The sequence below is a fragment of the Cydia fagiglandana genome, chromosome 2 (assembly GCF_963556715.1).
Source record: "Cydia fagiglandana chromosome 2, ilCydFagi1.1, whole genome shotgun sequence".
NCBI classification, from domain to species: domain Eukaryota; kingdom Metazoa; phylum Arthropoda; class Insecta; order Lepidoptera; family Tortricidae; genus Cydia; species Cydia fagiglandana.
Window position 1 is genome coordinate 19,719,904 of NC_085933.1, and position 25,335 is coordinate 19,745,238.

Genomic DNA, 25,335 nt, shown 5'->3' on the forward strand with positions numbered 1-25,335 from the left:
CTCTGAACACAATCAAATCAGAGAAAAATACTTTTTCTGTTGACGTTTTTGTAGTTACTGGTGGTTTTGTTGACGTTTTTGTAGATACTGATGGTTCTGTTGACGTTCTTGTAGTTACTTTTTCTCAAACTACAAGAACCTAGTAAAAGTTTATTTAAGTACCTACTCTCTAAAGACAATCAAATCAGAGAAAAATTCTTTTTCTGTTGACGTTTTTGTAGTTTCTGGTGGTTCTGTTGACGTTTTTGTAGTAACTGATGGTTCTGTTGGCTTCGTTGGTACCTGTTTATCGTTTTCAATTGTAGTTTTTATCCAATCATTGTAGGCGAATACTTTAGTGTACACTCCAGGAATATCTTCTCTTCCGCAAGGGGTTATAGTGAAGCTAACTATGCCGGCCAGCTCCGTAGTCTGGCCCTTTAGCAACATAAGGGGTCCTCCTGTGTCGCCTCGGCAGGAGTCTCTATTCTTGCCGCCCGCGCAAAGTTGCCCGTTTGATAACTGCATATTGAATTGCGTTTTGTTGTACGCATGTCTGCAAAGCTGAAAATTACAGGTTTTGTTAGTCTGAGGGCTAATGGAATCCTAGATGCACAAACGCTGGCCATTATGTCGCGTTACATTTCGAGGTATTTTTGTCAATTGATTATTTATATTCCATAGCTATGTATCCGGCCTTCTATGCCGGCCTTCAATGGAAGGAGTATACTTATCCCCGATATCGTTTACTTACTGTGATACCTTTTCAATCGTAAGCTTTATTTGGTAGTCTTAGGCACTTACATAAAAATCTACATAAGGCACATGGACTCGACGCAATATGTTGCTTTCAAAACTTGACGCGTTTACTGCGCTCCAGCCAGCTACAGTCATGTACAGCTTCTTTGGTGCTTTTTGTGTGATGTCCAAAGATGGCAAGCAGATTGGACGGATGAAATCTGAAACCATTGTGGAAATATTTTATTTACAAAAACGAAAATGATTTCAAACGGTTAAACATTACCTCTCATAGAGTGTAGCAGATTATTACTTAGCGGTTGTTTTCGACGGATATGGATAATGAGGGTGTTACTGCGTGACTAGGAGGAAAATTGGTTAAGCGCGACCTAAAGAAAAATTTTGCCAAGTGACCCCGACGTTGTCTGAGGAATAATTCGCGTGTAGTAAAGGATAAAGTGTCATTCTATGGAACTTGCTAACTATGTAAACAAACCGCCATATTGAAACTGTTAAAAATGATGAATTTACTAGTGGCTTTTGTTTACATAGTTAGCAAGTTCCATAGAATGACACCTTAGGTCTAATATTATTCAATATATTTTGATTTATTTTATTTCTTAGGAAAACTTACTAATTACAAGTTTCCACAGGTAAAAGTGTAGGTAATAAGAAATGTACTGAATTTATACAAAAAACTTTGAATCCACTACTCAATCAACACCGCAAAATATTTTGCTTTGTGAATATAAGGTATTTATTTGTAGGTATGTGAATGTGTTCGTCATAGTATACTAGTTATTAGGAATCGTTACCTGTGTACGGAGCCATTCTCGCAAGCTTTATTAAGGCTATGTCATTCTGACGATTTAAGTTTTTGTTATAGTCGGGATGCACTGTATATTTCTCTATAGGTATGAAGATGGCTCCATCAGTACATTTTTTCACACCACCAGCCGTCTCTACACAGTCTGGCCCATCGTTGTTGACGTCGTAGTCTCCTAGACGTATACGTACTCTGAAACCGACATAAACGTATACGTTACTGTCCAAATTACAAACAAAATTATTTTTATTGATGAGTATTTTATTTTTCTAATAGGTTTATTTTTTTTAATTGTTTTGTAAGTGGTTTTTATATTTAACTTTTATACGTCATATTGTAAAAAGCCAAATCTAAAATATAAATCTTTAATAAACGAAGGAGGATAATAAATGATTTAACATTGGTTTTGTGATTTGAGAAAGTGGTTTTACACAGAAATATGTTTTTGATATTGGGATATGATGGTAGTTCTTGTCTACGTGACAGTGTACCTAATAAAACCGTGTTCGTCACTTTCTATCCCGCGATGCTAAAAAGTGACAGATATATTATCACGTGGATAAAACCATCCATAATACGCCGGCTGTACTCAACTACTCATAGATTTGTATCAAGAACCTCTTATCGTGAAACGTGGTTCTTCGTAGCCTGTTTATACAAAGAATCATAACGGCAACATTTTCTTTCATGTTTAAGGAATCACAGTTTACTCACGGCGTGGCATACTTGAAAGCCGTTTCAGAGAACGTTCAGCAGACAGAACGTATTTCCCGCTGATGAGGACCGCGCCACAGAGGAACTTTATTGTATCGTCTTTTTTTCGATATTCCACGGAACCCATCCACGGATATTCCCCGATGCCGGCAATGGAACGACCTATTTAACAAATCATCAACCTATTTAAATGTTCACTTAGTATTTTCAATGGCTATATAAAAAAAATCCTCATAGAAGTAATGGCTCGAAACTGTACCTCGCAAAGGTTAGTTTTCAGATGATAATTATGTGTAATACAAGAAGCCTACTTACTTGACTTGTCTCCACCCACGGCGTGACCACAGCATCCACTGTTTGATTTTGGAGGTACTTCAGATAATTCACAATTATCTGTATAGGCTGTATAGCCTAACACACAAAAAATATAACAGAATAAGTGAGACGTTTTAGAAACTTTAATTGAGTTATCAGTCGGGTGAACATGTGTTCCGCTGTGTTTCGCTCATGTTTCTAAAAAGCAACTGCTTTTTTCTTACATTTGTACAAAACGAATAGGTAATAAAAAATACATTTTCGAGTTCATTGTAAATGAAGGTTGAATGTGTGATAGCGAGAGCAAAATCTGTTTTCTATAAAGGTCAATTCAATAAAACAAACATACATACCTAGATCACTTATAATTAGCACAATGGAAATTACAAAAAACAAGTTCATGACCACAAAACACGTCTATCCAGGAGCCCAAGTACCTACTTAAAATAAACTTGCAAAACAAAATATTTACTTCTCGATACGTACCATCGCCAAACTGTTAACTGTACATCGGACCTTATGTCTTTTGCAATAAGGTCCACCGATGTACAGTTTAGGAGGGTTGCTGTTTGTAAAAAACCTGCTCTGCCTGACAAACTTACTGGTTCCAGTGCAGAATATAAAAACATATCTGCGTACTTAGCATCTAGCGCTAAGAATACCATTTTGCTCTAAAAACCAGGAAAACATAAGTTTGTTATAAACTCACTTTATACTTACGTATCCATATAAGTTAAAAGTGTATCATGTGTCCTTTTATTCTTTATTCTTTAAATAAATACAAGTATAAGTTTACAGCTCTAGATATGCAAAAACACTTATACTCTTAATACATAGTCATAACTATCTCTAGGATCTTTATTTAACTTTACATTATGTATAGATTTAAAAAAGGCCTGAATCTATCTACATAGGTACTGGTAGAGTTAAAAAAAAACTACTTTGTAAATCCTGATACTATACTTTTACATAGGTTGAGTTTAAAAACATCCTGATATTATATTGTAAATTCGGCCACTTGTCTGCGAATATGTCTGCGGTTTGGACTGTAGCTAAGAAGTTATTTAGTAATTCTATTGCTCGGTACGTGGTGCTATTCTGCAATAGTTATTGTTATTTAAATATTTCCTGATTACTACTATTTTTTTTTTTTGTTAGCCTGATTAAGTGTCCCACTGCTGGGCAAAGGCCTCCCCTCGCTTCTATTAATAACCGCAAATTATGACCCGCATATACAGGGTGTAATTTTTTACGTGATACAAAATATGTTTATCTAACTCCATAAACAACTAGCAATTGAATGCTCCTACTCTCGTTGAAATCAGACAATTTTTTTTTTTAATTTTTTATTCTTTTTCGTGATATTTTTTGTACTTTTAAAGGATATTATGATATTAAAACAGCTTTATAAGATATTTAAAATGTAAAGTGAACTAAATTACTTTTCAAAGTAGCATAAATCACAAAAAATGTTTAATGACTTGTGATTTACGCTACTTTGAAAAGTAATTTAGTTCACTTTACATTTTAAAGCTGTTTTAATATCATAATATCCTTTAAAAGTACAAAAAATATCACGAAAAAAAATAAAAAAATTAAAAATAAAATTGTCTGATTTCAACGAGAGTAGGAGCATTCAATTGCTAGTTGTTTATGGAGTTAGAAAAACATATTTTGTATCACGTAAAAAATTACACCCTGTAGATGAACCCTCTATTATTATTACTTTTACTTAATAAGTAATCATTTCGATATCGATTAAAAAATAATATGTATTATTTCAAAAATCTCAAAAACAAAGGAATTTGATATTATGGCGTTTTATTCGAAATGAAATGTCAATTGCAAACATTGTGATCAAATGCCGCGATAACATGCGGTTCCTGAACACATCAAACTGTTGATTGTGTATTCACACACTTGTCCGTATATGTATTAGCGCGAGCGAAACGCGCGATGTACCTACTTAATGACGTCGTGTACCTATAGGGTGGCTAAGAAATAACTGCATTCCCGTTGCCAGGGAGCTTTTGGGATTATACTGAGAAACTTTTAAAAATGCATCAGAAATGTAACTATAATTAAAAAGAAAGACTGGAGGAATATTGTTAAATAAAATTAAAATGTAGTCAGTAAATTCACTGCCATCTTTAGACATAAATGGTTAACACTTTTAGAACGCCATTTGTCTTTGATCCTCATTACACGACTGCCCAAACAAAAAGAGTGTATTGTTTTCAGGGTTCATGTTTGTATGTGAGTTTCTTTATTCCACCATAACGTCTGAATGCCTTAACCGATTTAGATAAATGATATATCATTAGAATCCTTACGTCATCCCGACTAACATAGGCTATGTGACGTCATAATAAAATCAATATGGCGGACATAATACATGATATTGCGTGATGTTTATAAAAAAAAATCTTGCAAACCTATCGAGTGGGGCCTCAAAATGGAGAGCTTTGAAAGACGATTTAAAATATATATACAACATACGCGTTCAAGTCTTATTTTGGTAGAATAAGGATTCACAAAATGAGCTAAGAAAAATAAATCCTTCTATCTTATTTAGTGAGCTATCAAATGAAAGGGTTTTTAACGCTGATCATAAAATATATATAAATCATATGGTATACCGAAGGTAAATACAGGAACTAAACACAAACATGTTCTAAATCGCGCTATTGAAATCTAAACGTGTGAACTTCTATTTAAGCGATGGGCTTCGAATCATTTCTGGCTTATTGGATTCTTATATTTCTTGTGAATAAAATTATCCTTGCCTACTAAACCTACTTAACCTTGTTTTAACACGTGCGTAGGTAGGTACCTACCAACTTCGATCATTTCTTCTTATGTAGGTACTAAACAAATTTTCATAATAGGGATACTGCAATGATAGCGAAATTTCGATTTTCTTATTTCGCGGTACAGTACAGCCCGAGGATTGTAGTAGTGGCGCCCCCTACGCAAAGTTTCGCGTAATATTCCCTATTGTAAGAAGTATCTATGTGACAATGTTTATACATATTATGTCTCTTACATCCTTCTCGAATGCTTCGAACCTTCCTTTATTCATTCCTAATGTAACTAGTATTTAGTAGTAGACATTTGTCTAAATTCAGAAGCCGAAATGTGAGCTTCGCGTAGGGCCCGAGGGCCAGAGCGCGCGCTTTTCGCAACTTTCCCCTAAGTAATAATTATCTTAATTGTGAAGGCCAAAGGCCGAGCTGCAAGAGTGTTGTGTTCAAACACAGACCATTATCAAGAAGGATGTAGATGCGCAGGCCAAAGTCCGAGCTGGGGTCTAAAATAAAATGCTGGGGAACAAAAAACCAATGGCCCGAATCGTCCGAGAAAGGCGCGTCTTTAATATTCAAACAACAACATCATACCATAATATAGACAATAATACAAGTTTGTATCTAAATACGAAGGCCGAAGGCCGCGAACCTCGCGTAGGGCTGAATGCGCGAAGCGTCCGAGAGAGGCGTACCTTTAGTATTTACCTAAACACAGAACAATGCAATGTTACAAGAAGTGTCTAGTGCGAAGCCCGTAGACCGAACTCCGCGTAAAGTCGAAGGTCCGGAGCGTCCGACAGGTAAATGCGCTATCCTCAATTTCCCCTAGTATCTTAATTGGGAAGGCGCGATTCCACGCGACGCCGAAGACCGACCTTCGGGACTTTAGTACTCGTGGAACTCGGTCAGACATTTGAAGAAATTGCACCCGTGGGCCTTACGCAGAGCTCGGTCTTCAGTCTACGTATTTTTACACATGTACAATGGTTCCGTGTTTCACCGCTAACGTCCCGCAGTATGGCTTTCAACCTCGCGTAAAAGCGTGCTTCTCTTGAACGTTTTGGGCGTTCGGCCCTACGCAAAGCTGGTATCGTCTTGGGTCGTCCCATTCGTTTTTCGTCAAGTTCTTAAATTAGTCCTATTCTGCTTTCGTCACTTATTCTACATTGAGAGCCACCGATGATTGTGACGAATGTAGAATGAGTGACGAAAGCAGAACAGGACTAATTTAAGAACTTGACGAATAACGAATGGGACGACCCAAGACGATACCGCAAAGCTCGGCCCTTAGCATCTAGTCTGTCCGGGCTACCTACCTATATTCGCCAGTTCATCATTTGTAAGTAGGTAATACTAGTAGTAATTACTGCCACATAACGATGTTAGCGTCGCGTAGACTGAATAATGAAATGCAATCTGACGCATACGATTGTTGTTCGATTTGTTGCTAGCAACGTGCTATTTAGCCTAGGGCCGTGTGCGACTGTGCGTCCTGCTAAAGTCGCATCGAAGGTAATTGAGTCAATAACTTTTTTAGTGGGAGTTAAAGTTATGAGTCTTTACTGTGGACCTTCAAACCCTCATGGACATATTAAAAACTTCTACTTCTTTTTAAGAAGCTATATGGGAAAATGTCAAATGTTCCATATCGTGAACACATCCACATAATTATTGTCCACTGAAAAGACGCCGGTATTCCGGAACGGTGAGTTTAATTAAAAGGTCCCAGTCCCAGGTGCTAATATCCACGATATAATAAAGATAACTTTGTGGCAAACTAAATGCCCGGGTAATCTTTATAAATAATAGTTTTAGTTCGTTTTGTCACTAAAATGTGTAAAATAAAATAAATTAAATAAAAAATTAAAAACACGACTGCTGAATTTTAAAGCGAACTGAAAAGCTAAAAATAATGTTAATATGTTAGTTACATAAGGGGTCATGCACATTTATGACCGAAACTGTAAGTAGGTACGTGTGCATTTAGTTTCGATTGCAGTCGGGGGACCTTTTGAATGAAAGAATGCAGTAGGTAAATGGAGGTCCCCCGACTGTAATTGAAATTAAATGCACACGTACCTACTTACAGTTTCGGTCATAAATGTGCATGACCCCTTATGTAACTAACATATTAACATTATTTTTAGCTTTTCAGTTCGCTTTAAAATTCAGCAGTCGTGTTTTTAATTTTTTATTTAATTTATTTTATTTTTTCACTGATATGTGTTAAATTTGTTAAATGTCAAAATGTACCTATCGCCGTCTACTCGACGATAGGCCAAAGGTATGGCGCCAACGCTCGAAAAGATGGGCAGTGACGTGGCTTTGAAGATAATTTAAGTACACGAGAGCTTACAAAATAAAACATAAGAAGATAATAATACTCGGTGTTTTTATTTTAAATAATGTACTTAAATAGAAAAATAACGCATGATAACTTTGCCGATTTTTAAGACATTTGACTTTCCAACGCGCACACGAGGATTTCTGTTACCTTAAGAAGGCCATAGTGAAGGAGTTTCCTGCTTATTACCTATCTCTCATTCCAAGGTTGACCCCCTTTTTCGGTTGAATTTGCCTGGGTCGCAAGTACAAGTATTACTTATATCTGAAGCATTCATGTAACATGGTTGTTTCATTCTATATAATGGAAGTATTATTGTAACTATCCAGCTCTCAAAACTTCTCTCCCCTAACGGTTTCGGGGCAAAAGATTTGACTTAGGCATATATGACTATAATAATTTTAAGGAAATAATGAAATGATTATTGTACTGCGCCATATACTGCGCTAAGCAATATAAAGTCCATTACGTAAATTGAGAAACGATTTCTGCGTGTTTCAGTATAATTTATTATCAAAATGTCTAAAGAAAATATCGAGCGGAAATAGGTAAAAAGAATAGGTAATACGTTTGAATTACTGCATTTAGTAATGGCATAGGAAACTCTGATATTCGGATGACATATGCAGTAGAATTACTGTTACAATGTTACTACTGAAAGAATTAACGCGGGGGATGTCACTGACATATTTGTTCATAAATTGAGTTGCTGTCTTTAGACAACTCGCCAGTTGCTTTTGGTGTAATCGGACCTTAGTATATTAATTGAACTGACCTTACGCACTATTTGTAACCTAATTGCTAGGCAGTAGTTATAATAATAGCTAATATTCCATGATATTATAGTTATTATTTATCAAACTACAAGAACCTACTAAAAGTTTATTGACCTACTCTCTGAAGACAATCAAATCAGAGAAAAATACTTTTTCTGTTGACGTTTCTGTAGATACTTGTGGTTCTGTTGACGTTTTTATAGTTACTGGTGGTTTTGTTGACGTTTTTGTATTTACTGGTGATTCTGTTGGCTTCGTTGGTACCTGTTCATCGTTTTCAATAATAGTTTTTATCCAATCATTGTAGGCGAATACTTTAGTGTACACTCCAGGAATATCTTCTCGCCCGCAAGGGGTTGGGCCGAAGCTAACTATGCCGGCCAGCTCCATAGTCTGGCCCTTCAGCAACATAAGGGGTCCCCCTGAGTCGCCTCGACAGGAGTCTCTATTCTTGCCGCCCGCGCAAAGTTGCCCGTTTGACAACTGCACATGTCTGAATTTCGTTTGGTTGTACGCATGTCTGCAGAGCTGAAAATTACAGGTTTTGTTAGTCCGAGGGCTAATGGAATCCTAGATGAAGGACAAAAGTTGGCGATTATGCCACGTTATGAACATTTCGAGGTCTTTCTGTCAATTAATTATTTATATTCCATAGCCATGTATACATTTTTTTATACATTAGTGTTATTGCAACTACTGCTACTGTGATTTGCAACATTTTATAATTTTCTTTTCGCTATATATCTTGCTATAAGACATGTACGGACTGACGCACCCACTTACAAAAAACCGGCCAAGTGCGAATAGGAAGAAAATGTATGGCGTAGTGCTTGTGTTTTATAGTTAAAAGACAAACTAGGTACCTATGTTTTTGGATGGAAGGAGTATGTCCCCGATATCGTTTACCGTGATACCTATTCAATCGTAGAAATTATTTGATAGTCTTAGGTACTTACATAAAAATCGACATAAGGCACATGGACTCGCCGCAATACGTTGCTTCTAGTCACTGTCGCGTTTACCGCGCCCCAGCCAGCCACAGTCATGTACAGCTTCTTTGGTGCTTTCTGTGTGATGTCCAAAGATGGCAAGCAGATTGGACGGATGAAATCTGAAACCATTGTGGAAATATTTTAGGTATTTTCAAAACTGAAAAAACCCGGTCAAGTGCGGGTTGAACTCGCGCACGAAGGGTTCCGGACCATTACGCAAAAAACGGCAAAAAAAATCACGTTTGTTGTATGGGAGCCCCACTTAATTATTTATTTACTTTTTATTATTTGTTGTTATAGCAGCAACAAAAATACATCATCTGTGAATAATCATGAATTTCAACTGTCTAGCTGTCATGGTTCATGAGATACAGCAGGCAGATATACGTCCGTAGTGGAGTCTTAGTAATAGGGTCCCGTTTTTACCCTTGGGTATGGAACCCTGAAAGTGCTTTTCAACGGTTGAACATTGCCGAAATTCACATAGAGTGTGGCCGAAATGCGGTTGTTTTCATCTCCCCCCTATTTCCGACAGATATGGATAGTGAAAGTGTTACTGCGTGACTAGGGGAAAATTGGTTAAGTCCGACCTAAAGAAAAATTTTGCCAAGCGACCCCGACGTTGTCTTTAGTAAAGGATAGGTCTAATAATATTTAATAATATATTTTATTTCTTAGGAAAACTTACCAATTACAAGTTTCCACAGGTAAAAGTGTAGTGTAGGTAATAAGAAATGTAGGTACTGAATTTATACAAAAAACTTTGAAGTTCTAATCCACTAAACCAACGCTGCAAAATATTTTGCTTTGTGAATATAAGGTATTTATGTGTAGGTATGTGAATGTGTTCATCATAGTATACTTATTACGAACTGTTACCTGTGTACGGAGCCATTCTCGCAAGCTTTATTATAACTATGTCATTTTGACGATTTACGTTGTTGTTAAAGTCGGGATGCACTGTAAATTTCTCTATAGGTATGGAGATGGCTCCATCAGTACAATCTTTCCCACCAACAGCTGTCTCTACACAGTCTGGTCCATCATTGTTGACATCGTAGTCTCCTAGACGTATACGTACTCTGAAACCGACATAAACGTACATGTTACAATCCAAAAAAATGCAATATCATAATTATTATTTCAGTAACAAATATTTATTAGTAAGATAATAAACAAGACAAATAAGGTAACAAACAAAGACAAATAACAAGACAAAAACAACACGACAAACAAAGACAACAAGAAGACAATATTGACAAATATTTATTTATAAATAATAAATTAATTGATTTTCAACATTGGTTCGGTGATTTGAAAAACTTAACAAAAATATGTTTATTATAAGCTTGTTTACTCATATGTACCTATAGCTAAAAAAATAAAATCTTGTTCTGTATCAAGAACCTATCTTATCGTGAAACGTGTTTCTTCGTGGCCTGTTTATTCAAAGGATCATTCAAATGGCATCATTTTCTTTCATGTTTAAGGAATCACAGTTTACTCACGGCGTGCCGATCTTGAAAGCCGCTTCGGAGAAGCAATTAGCAGCAGATAGAACGTATTTCCCGCTGATGAGGACCGCGCCACAGAGCAACTTTATTGTATCGTCTTTTTTTCTATATTCCACGGAACCCATCCACGGATATTCCCCGATGCGAGCAATGGAACCACCTATTTAACAAATCCCCAACCTATTTAAATGTTGACTTAGTATTAGAAAGATATATAAATATATCTAAGGAACTAACTCTTCGGACCATTAAAGAATAGCTGTAATATAGTTATAATCACAATGACAGATAGTACAGATACAAGCTTGATATTTTTCTTTTGTTGGTGCCTTCGACGCATGTGATTTCCGAGTACAATATGCTGAGGACGAATTTACTGTGTTTGTAGGCCAATATGAATTTATTTATTTTGACATCCGCCTATTTATATTATTAGATACTAGATAAAACTACAAGTATAAAAATTATTACATACTAGATGACCCGGTGAACTTCGTTTCACCTACCTATATGTATACAGGAGACAAGTCAAGTAAGTACCTATATGTATATCTAGGTACTTACTTGACTTGTCTCCACCCACGGCGTGACCACAGCATCCACTGTTTGATTTTGGAGGTAATGTAGATAATTCACAATTTTGTGTATAGCCTGAAACACAAAAAGTTATTATTGAATCTAGTCACAACTAATAATAAATTTAATTTTGAACGTGAGACGTTCTAACAACTTTAATCCAGTTATCAGCCGGGTGAACATGATTGAGTTTCGCCATAAAAAGAAACTATTTTTTTCAGACGAATCCTTGTGACAAAATTTGAATGTTGGAGTTTCTTTGAAAATGAAGTTTGTATATGTACCAATTGCGAGAGCAAAATCTGTTATCAATAAAAGTAAGTAGTTTTAATAAATCTACGTACATACCTAGATCACTTATAATTAGCACAACGGAAATTACAAAAAACATGTTCACGCTCACAAAACACGTCTATCCAGGAGCCCAAGTACTTAAAATAAACTTGCAAAACAAAATATTTACTTCTCGATACATACCATCGACCACACTGTTAACTGTACATCGGTGGACCTTATGCCTTTTATAATAACGTCCACCGATGTACAGTTAGGAGTGTTGCTGTTTGTACAAAACCTGCTCTGCCTGACAAACTTACTGGTTACAATGCAAAATATAAAAACATTTCTGCGCGCTTAGCTCCTAGTGCTAAGAATACCATTTTGTTTAGAACACCAGGAAAACATAAGTTTGTAGTAAACTCACTTTATACATACTTACGTATCCTCCATAATAGTGATAGGTATAAGTTAAAACTGTGTATCATGTATGTGCCTTAGTGCTACTTGGTAAGGTTATTTAAATATTTCCTAATTACTACTATTAATAACCGCAAATTATGACCAGCATAAAGACAAACTAATTTGTTAGAACGGATTCCTGTGTTATTATTGCATAATAAGTAATCATTTCGATATCGATTTAACCCTTAACATGGCAAGACATGAAATAATGTATCCACCTATCACGTGGAATGTTTTTGGGGATAGTAATGAGTAAAAAAGTACAATATTTAAGAAAAAAAAATTAAAAGCATTCTGAAAGTAGGGTTTTCAGGACGTCCGTTAAAACGGACATTGCCACGAACCTTATATATTGATTGCTCCCAAGATTGTCCTAAAAAACGGACAATGCCGTTATGCAGTTTAAAAATAAATAAAAAATTAAAGAATTACAGGGCAAGAAAATTTAAAATTATTTCAATAACTTTAGTGAATGTTTGAAAAAAATGTTTAATTCGATTACTAAGAAGAAAAAACTTATGGGAAACATAATAATACCATATTTACTTCTAGTGTTGATGTGTAAAACGACCCAAGTACAGGTATATTAAACAAAAAATATACATTTTAAAGCTACGTATAAGTATAAGTTCATGGAAAATAGGCTCATAAAGCTAGTTACACATTACAATTATTGTAAATAATATTACTTTACTTAAATGACCACACCGTTTATCACTATGGTCTCACAGTTGTATATCTTGCTTGTTTTCTTATTACCCGAACTATCTGGAACCTAAGCTGGTGGTAGTGTAGCTGTAGTTCCAGTAAAAGTTTAGATATTTTTCAGTCTCAATGGCCTCTGACAACATTTTGGGAATATATGGTTCCTCCTTGGCGAGAACCAGAGTCTTATCTATGTCATGCTCCCAGACCGCAGGCTATAGTTGGCGGTGCTTGACATCATCAGCTATAACAATATGTTCTTGTACCCTAGTAGAAATGCTTTGCTTCGTCTGCCCGACAAATGAAAGACTAGATTCGAAATTAGCTATTTACTCTCCTGAATTCCGTAGAGATTACATTTTACAGGCCTCAGGAACTGTAGCATCTTCATCATCGACTTGAAATAGGTTTTAACCGTAGGACATTTCAAGACGTGTCAATAATTTGGATACTAAAGCGAGTTATGCGTTTAATGGCCAGGAATTAGGTTTTGTAGATGGAGTACTAGAGGAAAGGTCGTGTTTAGGTCATCAGGTCGATTATTATGAACAACTTTTTTTCCCACAAGGACCACGTTAGACTTCGAAATTATATTTAATTACAGACAGTGCCATTCACAATGAAGCGCACTAAACTTTAATAGCATGACAATAGGAATAAAAGCACGCGTGTTCATAAATGAACATATATTTGTCCATTATATTTGACATCCTCTTAGAAAGTGAACTGGCTGAAAAAGAGTCAGATTGGGGCAAGGCAGATGTACAATCTGCCTCTAGTAAAATTTCGTCATTGTCGTCTTTTTTGTTATCTCACTCTTCTGAGTCAGATGGTGGAACCACCTGAAATTAAAATATAAAAAAATGTACACATATACTTATGTATAACGTAACTCCAACGCAAGAATAGCCTATAAAACGACGATAAATGAAAAAAAGTATATACCCTATGTATTGCAATGTCCGTTTTCTGTCACAATCTTGTCTCCGCACAAGCCGGCACTGTCCGTTTTTTAGGACGTGCTAAATGGTACTTTGTTACCAGTACTATCGACAATGTCACAAAAATGGGACAAGATATATTTCGCAATTTTTGACTTAATAATAATAATAATAATAAGCCCGCAGGGCAGCTTGTGGCGAGCTGTTGGGGAGTAACGACCCCACGGACCCGAGTGCTCCCGAGAGTCGGTCAGGGTCTCCGTCTCCGGCGTGTCTTCATCGGTCGGAGTGGACCCCAAGGGGACCCGCAGGACTCTCAGCTCTGGCTTGCCTTCATTGGCCGTCCAGAGAGGAGTCGTTAGAGCTATATGTTCCAGGGGTGGAAGTGAAAGATGCATAAGACGCGAGTTGGCACAGTGGCTGTTAACAGCCACTGGGTAGAAAGCGGCGCACACCTCTCGACACCCCTGAGCCGCTCACACCGATGTTGCTCCTGGTCGTCTTCGCGACGGCAGTTTCAGGGGCCCATCTAGTCGGCGGCAAGTCACCACCTGCCTCGATAACGTGTGTTAGCATTGTTATGGCAGGTGTCCGAACTCTTTACAATAGCCCAGTCTCATTGTCCACCCAAACTTCAATCCATAGACCGGTATACTATTCACTTTTGCTACAATAGTCCCAATGCCTGCTGCGACCGGTTCATGGGTGTCTATTGTTGCGCCTGTGAACGGGTTCCAGCAGGCGTTCTACATGACATTAAAGCTCTCCAAGGGGCCTCTACGTGTTGGATCTGTGTCCCCACGCAAGCCTATAAAAAAAAAACCGGGATTATAGGCCCGTGATATCCAAAAGGAGATACAAAAATAATAATAATAAAATACTTTATTGCACACTACAAAACAAAAGATACAGAAAAAACATTGGAGTTTAACGGTGTAGGTAACAACAGGCGGACTTATCGCTAAACAGCGATCTCTTCCAGACAACCTTCAGATAGCGAAACGGCGACTTAGAATTAATCTATGATTTAATGAGCTTAATATAAAATAACAATGTCTAACTCATCTAGTAATAATATCAACAGAAAGAAAACACTTTGGCTATTTACTTTATATTCTATGGTATCAGGAACATACTCTGTCGCAAATTCAGCGAATTTCAAATTTCAACTGCCGCCTGCGCATAAACCGAATTTTGTCTGATATTGTCTTAAACTAGGCAAAAAAGTACAATTCTCGCACTTTCTTTAACGTACTTTCTTTTCTAGCCTGCACTTAGTGTTTAAACTTGGCGCCACATTTAGTACCTGTACTAAAAAAGTGACACAAACGCTTTAAGGGTTAAAAATAATATGTATTATTATTTCAAAAATCTCTGAAAAACAAAGGAATTTGAGAAGATGGCGTTTTGTCCGAAATAGAATAGGATAGAATATAATAGTTTTTTATTCGTAAACACACAGACAATAGACGTACATGGAAAAAACATAGTAAAAAATAAAGCGTCACGAAATGGCCCCATCTCAGCATGTTGCTGGCGACTTCCAGCGCTGATCTTCCGATGAGACCATTAATGAAATGTTAACACTTCTCTCCCCGTTCACCATGTTACCCCTAACGGTTTCAGGTCAAAAGATTTGTCTTAGGTATATATGACTATAATTACAATAATATTAAATAAGTTATGGAATGATTATTGCACTGCGCCATATACTGCGCTAAATAATACCGGGTATGCCCTGTAATATGAGCAAAAAATGAAACTGTAGGTAGTACTCCTCATACTGACTAACTTTTGTTCAGCGACATTTAAAAATAACTTGTGGTTTGATTTTTAATACACTTTAAAGTTTATTCTAAGACGCAATTTATTGCGAATTTTGTTATGTTTATGGCGTGACAAGCAACGTCAATCACAATGATAATGGCGTGGCGATGGCGTCCATTGAAGATAATATTTATTTTGTATGAAAAATAGGGAGTCTAAATAATTCATAATTTTTAAAAGTTGTAGAACAAACGAACAATCTATGTTTTAATTATTTGCTCATGTTACAGGCCACACCCGGTATAACGTCCATTACGTAAATTGAGAAACAGTCAAATCATTTTTAACCGACTTCCATTTCATAGAAGGAGGAGGTTCTGTATTCGGTTGTGGCTATTTTTTTATTTTTTATTATTATAACGCGTTGGATTTCTGCGTGTTTCAGTATAATTTATTACCAAAATAATAAAAGAAAATATTGAGCGGAATTCATTTGATTTTACATTAGTGAAATAAAGCAATAGGTACATTGACTAACGGAACGGGTAAGAGTCACACCAAGTAGACTATACTTGGTGTAGCGGATTTGATAGCCCACGCAGTGAAAGTGTTATTTTAATCGTCAAACTTCTATAAAATTATGACGTATAAATGACACTTGCACTGCGTGGGCTATCAAATCCGCTGCAGACTTTTTTTGGTCCAACTCTGATATGTTTTGAATTATTGCATTTAGAAATGGCGTAGAAAATTCTGATCTCTGGGATGATAACTGCAGCAGCATTACCGTTGCAATTTTACTACTGCAGTATTTTATTTAATTTATTAACTAGGAGCCTGATGCTGGAGATATCACTGACATGTTTCTTGATAAATTGCGTTGCTGTCGTTAGGCAACCCGCCAGTTGCGTTTGGTATAATCGGACCTTAGTGTATTCGTTGAACTGACCTTACGCACTAATTGTAACCTATATGCTAGACAGTAGTTACAATAGTGATAGCTAATATTCCATGATTTTATAAAGTTATTGTGTCTCAAACTATACAAGAACCTAGTAAAAGTTTATTTACCTACTCTCTGAAGACAATCAAATCAGAGACAAATACTTTTTCTGTTGACGTTTTTGTAGTTACTGGTGGTTCTGTTGACGTTTTTGTAGTTACTGATGGTTCTGCTGTCTTCGTTGGTACCTTTTCATCGTTTTCAATTATAGTTTTTATCCAATCATTGTAGGCGAATACTTTAGTGTACACTCCAGGAAAATCTTCTCGCCCGCAAGGGGTTGGACCGAAGCTGACTATGCCGGCCAGCTCCGTAGTCTGGCCCTTCAGCAACATAAGGGGTCCACCTGAGTCGCCTCGACAGGAGTCTCTATTCTTGCCGCCCGCGCAAAGTTGCCCGTTTGATAACTGCGCATTGAATTGCGTTTTGTTGTACGCATGTCTGCAAAGCTGAAAATTACAGGTTTTGTTAGCCCGAGGGCTAATGGAATCCTAGATGCACAAAGGCTGGCCATCATGCCAGGTTACGAACATTTCGAAGTCTTTTTAACCGACTTCCAAATCTCAAAGAAGGAGGTTATCAATTCGGTTGTATGTTTTTTTTTTTTTATTTTTTTTTTATGTTTGTTACTCCATATCTCCGTCATTACTAGATCGATTTTGAAAATTCTTTTTTTGATTGAATGTATATGCATACAGATTAGTCCCGTTTTTGTCAAAACCCAGTTCTGATGATGGGATCCATGAGGAATCGAGGGAACTCCTCAAATCTTAAAGGCATACATATAGTCATTTTTGGGTTTTTATCAACAAATCAAGCATATACACCCAAAAAAGTGACATTTGATGAAGTAGAACTGCTGATGATGATCAGAACGGAACTCTTTAACGACGCATAGTTCACGGTTGGCGATTTGTCCTCTTCGTTATGTTTGTTAAGCAAGTTAAGTTTTTAAGCCACATTTTTGTCAAGCTCGAGTTCTGATAATGGGATCCATGAGGAATCAAGGGAACTCCTCAAATCTTAAAGGCATGCGTATAGAAATTTTTGTATTTACATCAGAAAATCAAGCATTTTCATTAAAAACTGTTGCATTTGATGAAGTGGAACTGCTGATGATGATCAGAACAGAACTCTTCAACGACGCATAGTTCACGGTTGGCGATTTGTCCTCGTCGTTATGTTTGTTAAGCAAGTTAAGTTTTTAAGCCACATTTTTGTCAAGCTCGAGTTCTGATGATGGGATCCATGAGGAATCAAGGGAACTCCTCAAATCTTAAAGGCATGCGTATAGAAATTTTTGTATTTACATCAGAAAATCAAGCATTTTCATTAAAAACTGTTGCATTTGATGAAGTGGAACTACTGATGATGATCAGAACAGAACTCTTCAACGACGCATAGTTCACGGTTGGCGATTTGTCCTCGTCGTTATGTTTGTTAAGCAAGTTAAGTTTTTAAGCCACATTTTTGTCAAGCTCGAGTTCTGATGATGGGATCCATGAGGAATCAAGGGAACTCCTTAAATCTTAAAGGCATGCGTATAGAGATTTTTGTATTTACATCAGAAAATCAAGCATTTTCTTTAAAAACTGTTGCATTTGATGAAGTGGAACTGCTGATGATGATCAGAACAGAACTCTTAAACGACGCACAGTTCACGTTTGGCGATTTTTCCTTTTCGTTATGTTCGTTAAGCAAGTTAAGTTTTTAAGCCACATTTTTGTCAAGCTCAAGTTCTGATGATGGGATCCATAAGGAATCGAGGGAACTCCTCAAATATTAAAGGCATACGTATAGATTTTTTTGTATTTTTATCATAAAATCAAGCATTTACATTAAAAACTGTCGCATTTGATGAAGTGGAACTGCTGATGATGACCAGAACAGAACTCTTCAATGACGCATGGTACACGTTTGGTGATTACGAATTTCGATTTTGAATTGGACTGGGACCCGGACTCGGACTCATACCCGGATCCGGTTCGGACCCGGACCTGGACTCGGATCCGGATTCGGACCCGGACTCGGACTCGGACCCGGACCCGGACTCAGAACCGGACTCGGATCCGGACTCGGATCCGGACTCGGACCCGGTCTCGGACCCGGACACGGACCCGGAAGTACGATGATGCCAATCTTACTAGCCCCTCCCGCTTAAACCCCCGTACACCGCACGGCATGCGCCATTAAGTGGGTTAGGTTAGGTTTGAACTGCGATCCTCACAGAACCGAACAAGGATTAGGTTAGGTTAGAACTGCGAGCCTTACAGAAACGAAATGCTACTTGAAAAGTGGGTTTGATTAGGTTCGAACTGCGATCCGCACAGAACCGAACTGCTATCTGAGGAGTGGGTTAGGTTAGGCTAGAACTACGACCCTCATGGCTCCTCTTCACGATGGGCCAACGCCGGTCACTCCAAGGGACGCATTTATGCGTTAGAGGGAGCAAGTGATATTGCTATCTCATTCTACCGCATGGCTGCGTCCCTTGGAGTGGCCGGAGTTGGCCCATCCTGTAGAGGAGCCATTATACAGAAGCGAAATGCTAGTAGAAAAGTGGGTGGTTTTACCTCCTTTTCTACATAGTGTACCATCTACAATAATCTTTCATCGGCCCCCATGGAAGTCGGTTTTTTTTCTTAAAAATTATTTGAATTAATTATTTATATTCCATAGTCATCTATTTTTTCTATACATTAGTTAATGTTACTAAAGCGATTTGCAACATTCTATGATTGTTGTTCGCTATAGATCTTGCTATATATTTTTTTATTTACTTTTAAGGAACGCTTAGGAAAATACCTAGGTGTACTATATATTACATTTAAACCTACTACTTAGTGATAAAGTTAATCCTGTTAACCTGGCACACCCTCTTGCAGAAAAATACCTTTTATACCAACGTAACGAGAACCGGTATAATTTGTAGAATATTATTATACAAACAACTATAGTCTGTTATTTTTAACTATGAAGTACGGGCAGCATAGGAAATACATAGTATAAAACGCTTATTTATTTCTTACATAGAAAATGTATGGCGTAGTGCTTTATTGTTAATAAACTAATTACTATATGTTTTTGAAAGGAAGGAGTATGTCCCGGATATCGTTTACTGTGATACCTTTTCAATCGTAGAATTTATTTGATAGTTTTAGGTACTTACATAAAAATCGACATAAGGCACATGGACTCGCCGCAATACGTTGCTTCTAGACACTGTCGCGTTTACCGCGCCCCAGCCAGCCACAGTCATGTACAGCTTCTTTGGTGCTTTCTGTGTGATGTCCAAAGATGGCAAGCAGATTGGACGGATGAAATCTGAAACCATTGTGAAAATATTTTACCTCCAAAAATGAAAATGATTTTAAACATTGAACATTGCCCAAATACTCATAGAGTGGTGTGTAGCCGTAACGCGGTTGTTTTCCTCTCCCCCTTATTTTCGACGGATATGGATAGTGAGGGTGTTACTGCGTGACTAGGTGAAAATTGGTTAAGTGCGACCTAAAGAAAAATTTTGCTAAGCTACCCCGACGTTGTCTGAGGAATAATTCGTGTGTAGTAAAGGATAGGTCTATTATTATTCAATATAAAAATGTGTTAATTTATCAGATAAAATTTGAAATTCAAAACCACTACTCAATTAATATGTCGCAAAATATTTTACTTCGTCTACGTACGTGGAATACAGGTGCATATTACGTACGTTCGGTATGTGAATGTGTTCTTCAAGTACTTATTCTGAAACGTTACCTGTGTAGGGAGCCATTCTCGCAAGCTTTATTAAGACTATGTCATTCTGACGATTTGAGTTTTTGTTATAGTTGGGATGCACTGTATATTTCTCTATAGGTATGGAGATGGCTCCATCAGTACAATTTTTCCCACCACCAGCCGTCTCTACACAGTCTGGCCCATCGTTGTTGACATCGTAGTCTCCGAGACGTATACGGACTCTGAAACCAACATAAACACACGTATGTTACTATCCAAAATACATGCAATATTTTTATTTATTATTTTTTCTCAAACATGCAATGAAATATTGATGTTATGTTCCTTATAATAGGCTGCGAAGTATGACGTTTCAGGTGCGGCTAGGACAAAAGGTCGTTAATGGAATTTCATACACATCTTGCAGGCCTAGGCCGGCAAAGTCCTCTTTTTTAATTTTCATTTCACAGATATTTGTGACACAGCATCGTGGCATTCATCCATTAAAAAAAACTAGAGGCAGTTATTGCTTTATGGTTCGTAATGACACTCTGCCACTACGCCTATAAAAAAAAACAAATAACAATGTTTGCTATAATTTGCAGTTTTATTTGTATAAAATCAACATGAACTTAATAAATAATACATTCTATAATTTTAAATTATAAATTTAACTACACAAATCAAAATCTTTAAAATATTTCATCTAAACGTTAGCGGTAAAAAGGTCTACTCAAACACGCGTAATGATTTTTTTTAATTGTTATGGAGGTAAAGTTGAAAAATATTCATTCTGTTTTATTGGATTTATGGTGCGTTGTTGATTTTTTGACTTTAATATGAGTTCCGACGAAATAATGAAATTAATATTAATTGTAATCGTATGTGTTGGAATTGGCAGCGTAAGCAGAATTGATTTTAAATAACTTGCTGCCTCTGCCGCTAAGTCAAAGACGAAGTATGTATATGGTTGCTTATGGCAATTTTATTCTTTGAGAAACTAAGAAAAATGGCTTACAGTTTATTAGAAACAGTTTTGTGGCATATTTTAAATGAATGTAACTACAAATTCGTCAACACTGTGGAAATTATACTTATTTACTCCATGCATAAAGCAACGATGTATGTGAAACATGATATCAACATGAAAGACTATGTAAACCTTTGTGACGAAAACGACAGTCAGACGGATACAAGGCGAAAAAATCAAAGATACATGAAAATATACGGGTAGTAAAAATACACGACTCGTGTAAAACATACGCGTGATAATGATATAGGTACGTGTTGGTTATATTTTGGGTGTAGTTTACTTTTAGTTTTTTCTATAAATAAAACTTGGGTTTCGTGGATTTTTTATTTTATTTATTTCATTGCATGTTTGAGAAAAGCACTATACATACCTCGGCGGGAAATGGGGTTGCCCGCGCTCAGACCTATCCGGCCTCGCTTCGCTCGGCCGTCTATATGTCTTCGGCCGGCAACCCCTTTTGTCCCGGCCTCTGTAGTAATGTACTATTATTGACAAATTATTAATCGATTTAACATTGGTTCTGTGATTTAAAAAAAGTAACAGAAATATGTTTTTATCAAGTTGGTATTTAGAGCTGTAAAAAATAGTTGTCTGTAAAGTCGATGTATGGGCGATAATTTTGCGTGATAACGTCATAAGAAAACGTGGCTGTAACGTTACCATGGAGATCTGTCCACAACGTTACAATGGAGATATGTCCACAACGTGATACTTTTTCGCGCATGCTACCACTGATTTATAAGAAGTTATCACGTCAAAAATGTTGTCCTGTTCTCGTGTATTTGTATCAAGAACCTCGTATTCGTGGTTCTCCGTAACCTGTTTATACAAAGAATCATAACGACATCATTTTCTTTCATGTTTAAGGAATGACAGTTTACTCACGGCGTGCCGATCTTGAAAGCCGCTTCGGAGAAGCAATTAGCACCAGACAGAACGTATTTCCCGCTGATGAGAACCGCGCCACAGAGCAACTTTATTGTATCGTCTTTTTTTCTATATTCCACGGAACCCATCCACGGATATTCCCCGATGCCAGCAATGGAACCACCTATTTAATACATTATTAACCTATTTAAATGTTCACTTAGTATTGTTATAGGTTATATAAAAAAAAACAATTCTCATCTCATCATTCAATAAGTATAGTTAGTTTTTGTTAGCATTAGAAAGAACTTGAAAGAAGGTAAGCGATCTTGGCATGTCTTTTAATTGAAAAACGCTTTTTAAAAATCAATAACTATTACTTATGAAAGCAGGAGAATATAAATGATCGTATTAGATTCATAATTGTTACGTATTTGCCGTAACTTATTTTTAAAATGTGTTTTTCAATTAAAAGACACATCAAGATTGTTTACCTCATTTCTACTGCTAAAAAAACGAAGTATAGGTATAATACAAGAAGCCTACTTACTTGACTTGTCTCCACCCACGGCGTGACCACAGCATCCACTGTTTGATTTTGGAGGTAATGCAGATAATTCACAATTTTGTGTATAGCCTAAAACACAAAAAGTTATTGCTGAATCTAGTCATAACTAATAAATAATAATAATAAATTTAATTTTGTACGTGAGACGTTCTAAAAACTTAATCCAGTTATCACATCGGGTGAACATGATTGAGTTTCGCCTTAAAAAGCAACTGTTTTTTTTCTGACGAATATTAAAAAAACGAATAACAAAATTTAAATTTTCGAGTTTCTATGGAAATGAAGTTTGAATATGTACCAGTTGCGAGAGAAAAATCAGTTTCCAATAAAAGTAAGTAACTTTAATAAATCTACATAGGTACATACCGAGATCACTTATAATTAGCACAACGGAAATTACAAAAAACATGTTCATGACCACAAAACACGTCTATCCAGGAGCCCTTGGGTACTTAAAATAAACTTGCAAAACAAAATATTTACTTCTCGATATGTACCATCACCCACACTGTTAACTGTACATCGGTGGACCTTATGCCTTTTATAATAACGTCCACCGATGTACAGTTAGGAGTGTTGCTCTTTGTACAAAACCTGCTCTGTCTGACAAACTTACTGGTTCCAGTGCAAAATATAAAAACGTTTACTGCGTGCTTGGCTCTTAGCACTAGGAGGAATACCATTTTGTTTAAAACACCAAGAAAATATAAGTTTGTTGTAAAATCACTTTTATACTTACGTATCTTCTATAGTGATATAAGTTAAAAGTGTATCATGTATGTGCCTTAGTGCTATTTGGTATTGGTTATTGTTATTTAAATAATTCCTAATTACTACTATTAATAATCGCAAATTATGACCAGCATAAAGATAAACTTTTTTGTTAGAACGGATTCTTTATTGTGTTATTATTGCGTAATAATCATGTCGATATCGATTTAATAATAATACGCCCCTATTCTTATTTCGAAAATCTCTGAAAAACAAAGGAATTTGAGAAGATGGCGTTTTATTTGAAATGAAATGTCAATTGCAAACATTGTTGCCAAATACCGCGATAACATGCGGTTCCTGAACACATCAGAGAGAGCTTACAATATTATAGGTATGTACAAAAGGCAGTGTATGTAACTGTACAAAATTAGGCATTAAAGCACTAGTGAGATGCTTTACAAAACTAACTTTTAGTTCGTTTCATAAACCCACACCCGTTTTTTAATGCATTTTATTATGTACAGTCACCTGCAATAATATTTTCGAAGGCCGCAAAAATATCTGACACGATCTTATTTATAGAGCATTAAGAGTGTGTCACATATTTTTGCGGTCGTCGAAGAGTAACATATTAGTGCAGGTGACTGTACCAGTCACATACACAACTAGGTATTCATTATTCATATCAGCGTACGGTCATCTCATTGCAACGTTCGTAATAAGCTAGTCATAACAAAAATGGACTTAGCATCAATACATATAGTTAATAGAAATTAAAGAAAATAAATAACTGGAACCACTTAAATGAGAGCAAGACACACTTTATTTTTTATCGGATTGGTATTACTTACCTAATTGATATTACTTACTAATTGATATAGGTACATACTTAGGTACCCTAACCCTAGGGGACCTTAGGGTTGGATACCCTATTGGTAAAGAGTTTTCATTGTTGAATACGGATCTAGAGATTCTAGAGCACGGACGGGGCGGGCGTGCCGCGGTCAAATCATCCTTCAGCTTTTTGCTCAGAACTCTTTGTGCGAGTGATCCCGACAGACGACAGATTAATAAGCATTTTATAATCTAGAGAAGGGCACAATGAGTAATGTTCCAAAACTACGATGCAGCATGAGAAAATCAATCTCTCTCGCACCAAAACATAAGTTTGAGAGAAAAAGCCTACGATTGATATCATATTTTTAACCCTTAACATGCTTAGTAGACGGATTCAGATTACAAGTATTTTATTTCAATATCATTGTCACGCTTGCATACTGAAATCATTTGAAATCAAACTGTTATAATAACTCACATTTCCAATTACATACCTAATGTAAAAATTGGAAACATCAATCTGTTAATTGCATGTACTTATTGATAACTTAATAATCTTAATATTCCCTCTCTATAGGCACACAGATATACATACATAGACGTACATTTCGGTAATGTAATGAGTAATGACAGCATAATATAGATATCACTCTGATATCAGAGTATGTTCAAATTGGCACACTTACTCGCTTGATTTCATTACCACGAGCAATCCGACCGTAGGGGTCGGTTACACGTGTCAATTTAATTACCTAGCTTATGCATTAATTCTGATCCCAGCTGTAATTTGGTTATATATTTCCTTAAGCGTCAATTTGTACCTACCTAATCTTTTACATATTATAGATAGAGGTTTAT

General features: G+C 36.5%; 2 protein-coding genes and 1 long non-coding RNA gene across 5 annotated transcripts; all 3 read right to left on the reverse strand.

The window, feature by feature from the left end:
• Positions 1-147: 147 nt before the first annotated feature.
• Positions 148-23,391, reverse strand: LOC134678212 (phenoloxidase-activating enzyme-like). 2 transcript variants are annotated; one of them, XM_063536684.1, is made up of 6 exons: positions 23,293-23,382; positions 22,909-22,995; positions 22,377-22,542; positions 20,498-20,700; positions 19,908-20,062; positions 148-543 (listed from the first exon to the last, which is right to left on the reverse strand). In XM_063536684.1, exons 1-6 carry the CDS (start codon positions 23,339-23,341, stop codon positions 163-165), a joined length of 1,041 nt encoding a protein of 346 aa, XP_063392754.1. In that variant the 5' UTR covers positions 23,342-23,382; the 3' UTR covers positions 148-162. The 2 variants fall into 2 exon arrangements, with proteins under 2 accessions (XP_063392754.1, XP_063392762.1); XM_063536692.1 differs by lacking the exon at positions 148-543 and adding an exon at positions 14,833-17,187 and having other exon boundaries at positions 23,293-23,391.
• LOC134678296 (uncharacterized) lies at positions 1,744-4,004 on the reverse strand. Its single transcript, XR_010100172.1, has 3 exons — positions 2,926-4,004; positions 2,573-2,659; positions 1,744-2,419 (listed from the first exon to the last, which is right to left on the reverse strand). It is a non-coding gene; the product is annotated as an uncharacterized LOC134678296 (long non-coding RNA).
• LOC134678198 (phenoloxidase-activating enzyme-like) lies at positions 7,755-14,095 on the reverse strand. Of its 2 annotated transcripts, XM_063536664.1 has the most exons (6): positions 11,930-14,095; positions 11,570-11,656; positions 11,000-11,165; positions 10,371-10,573; positions 9,456-9,610; positions 7,755-9,027 (listed from the first exon to the last, which is right to left on the reverse strand). In XM_063536664.1, exons 1-6 carry the CDS (start codon positions 11,970-11,972, stop codon positions 8,614-8,616), a joined length of 1,068 nt encoding a protein of 355 aa, XP_063392734.1. In that variant the 5' UTR covers positions 11,973-14,095; the 3' UTR covers positions 7,755-8,613. The 2 variants fall into 2 exon arrangements, with proteins under 2 accessions (XP_063392734.1, XP_063392742.1); XM_063536672.1 differs by lacking the exon at positions 11,930-14,095 and having other exon boundaries at positions 11,000-11,185.
• Positions 23,392-25,335: the final 1,944 nt, after the last annotated feature.

Excerpts from the sequence above, each read along its gene's own strand:
- LOC134678198 (XM_063536664.1), bottom strand. The coding sequence starts at position 11,972 with ATGTTTTTTGTAATTTCCGTTGTGCTAATTATAAGTGATCTAG. Across the intron at positions 11,657-11,929 it reads GCTAATTATAAGTGATCTAG|GCTATACACAAAATTGTGAA; the intron begins GTATGTACGTAG and ends TTTGTGTTTCAG. Across the intron at positions 9,028-9,455 it reads TGCCTTATGTCGATTTTTAT|CTCTGCAGACATGCGTACAA; the intron begins GTAAGTACCTAA and ends TGTAATTTTCAG.
- LOC134678212 (XM_063536684.1), bottom strand. The coding sequence starts at position 23,341 with ATGAACATGTTTTTTGTAATTTCCGTTGTGCTAATTATAAGTGATCTC. Across the intron at positions 22,996-23,292 it reads GCTAATTATAAGTGATCTCG|GCTATACACAAAATTGTGAA; the intron begins GTATGTACCTAT and ends TTTGTGTTTTAG. Across the intron at positions 20,063-20,497 it reads GAGAATGGCTCCCTACACAG|ATTTCATCCGTCCAATCTGC; the intron begins GTAACGTTTCAG and ends CAATGGTTTCAG.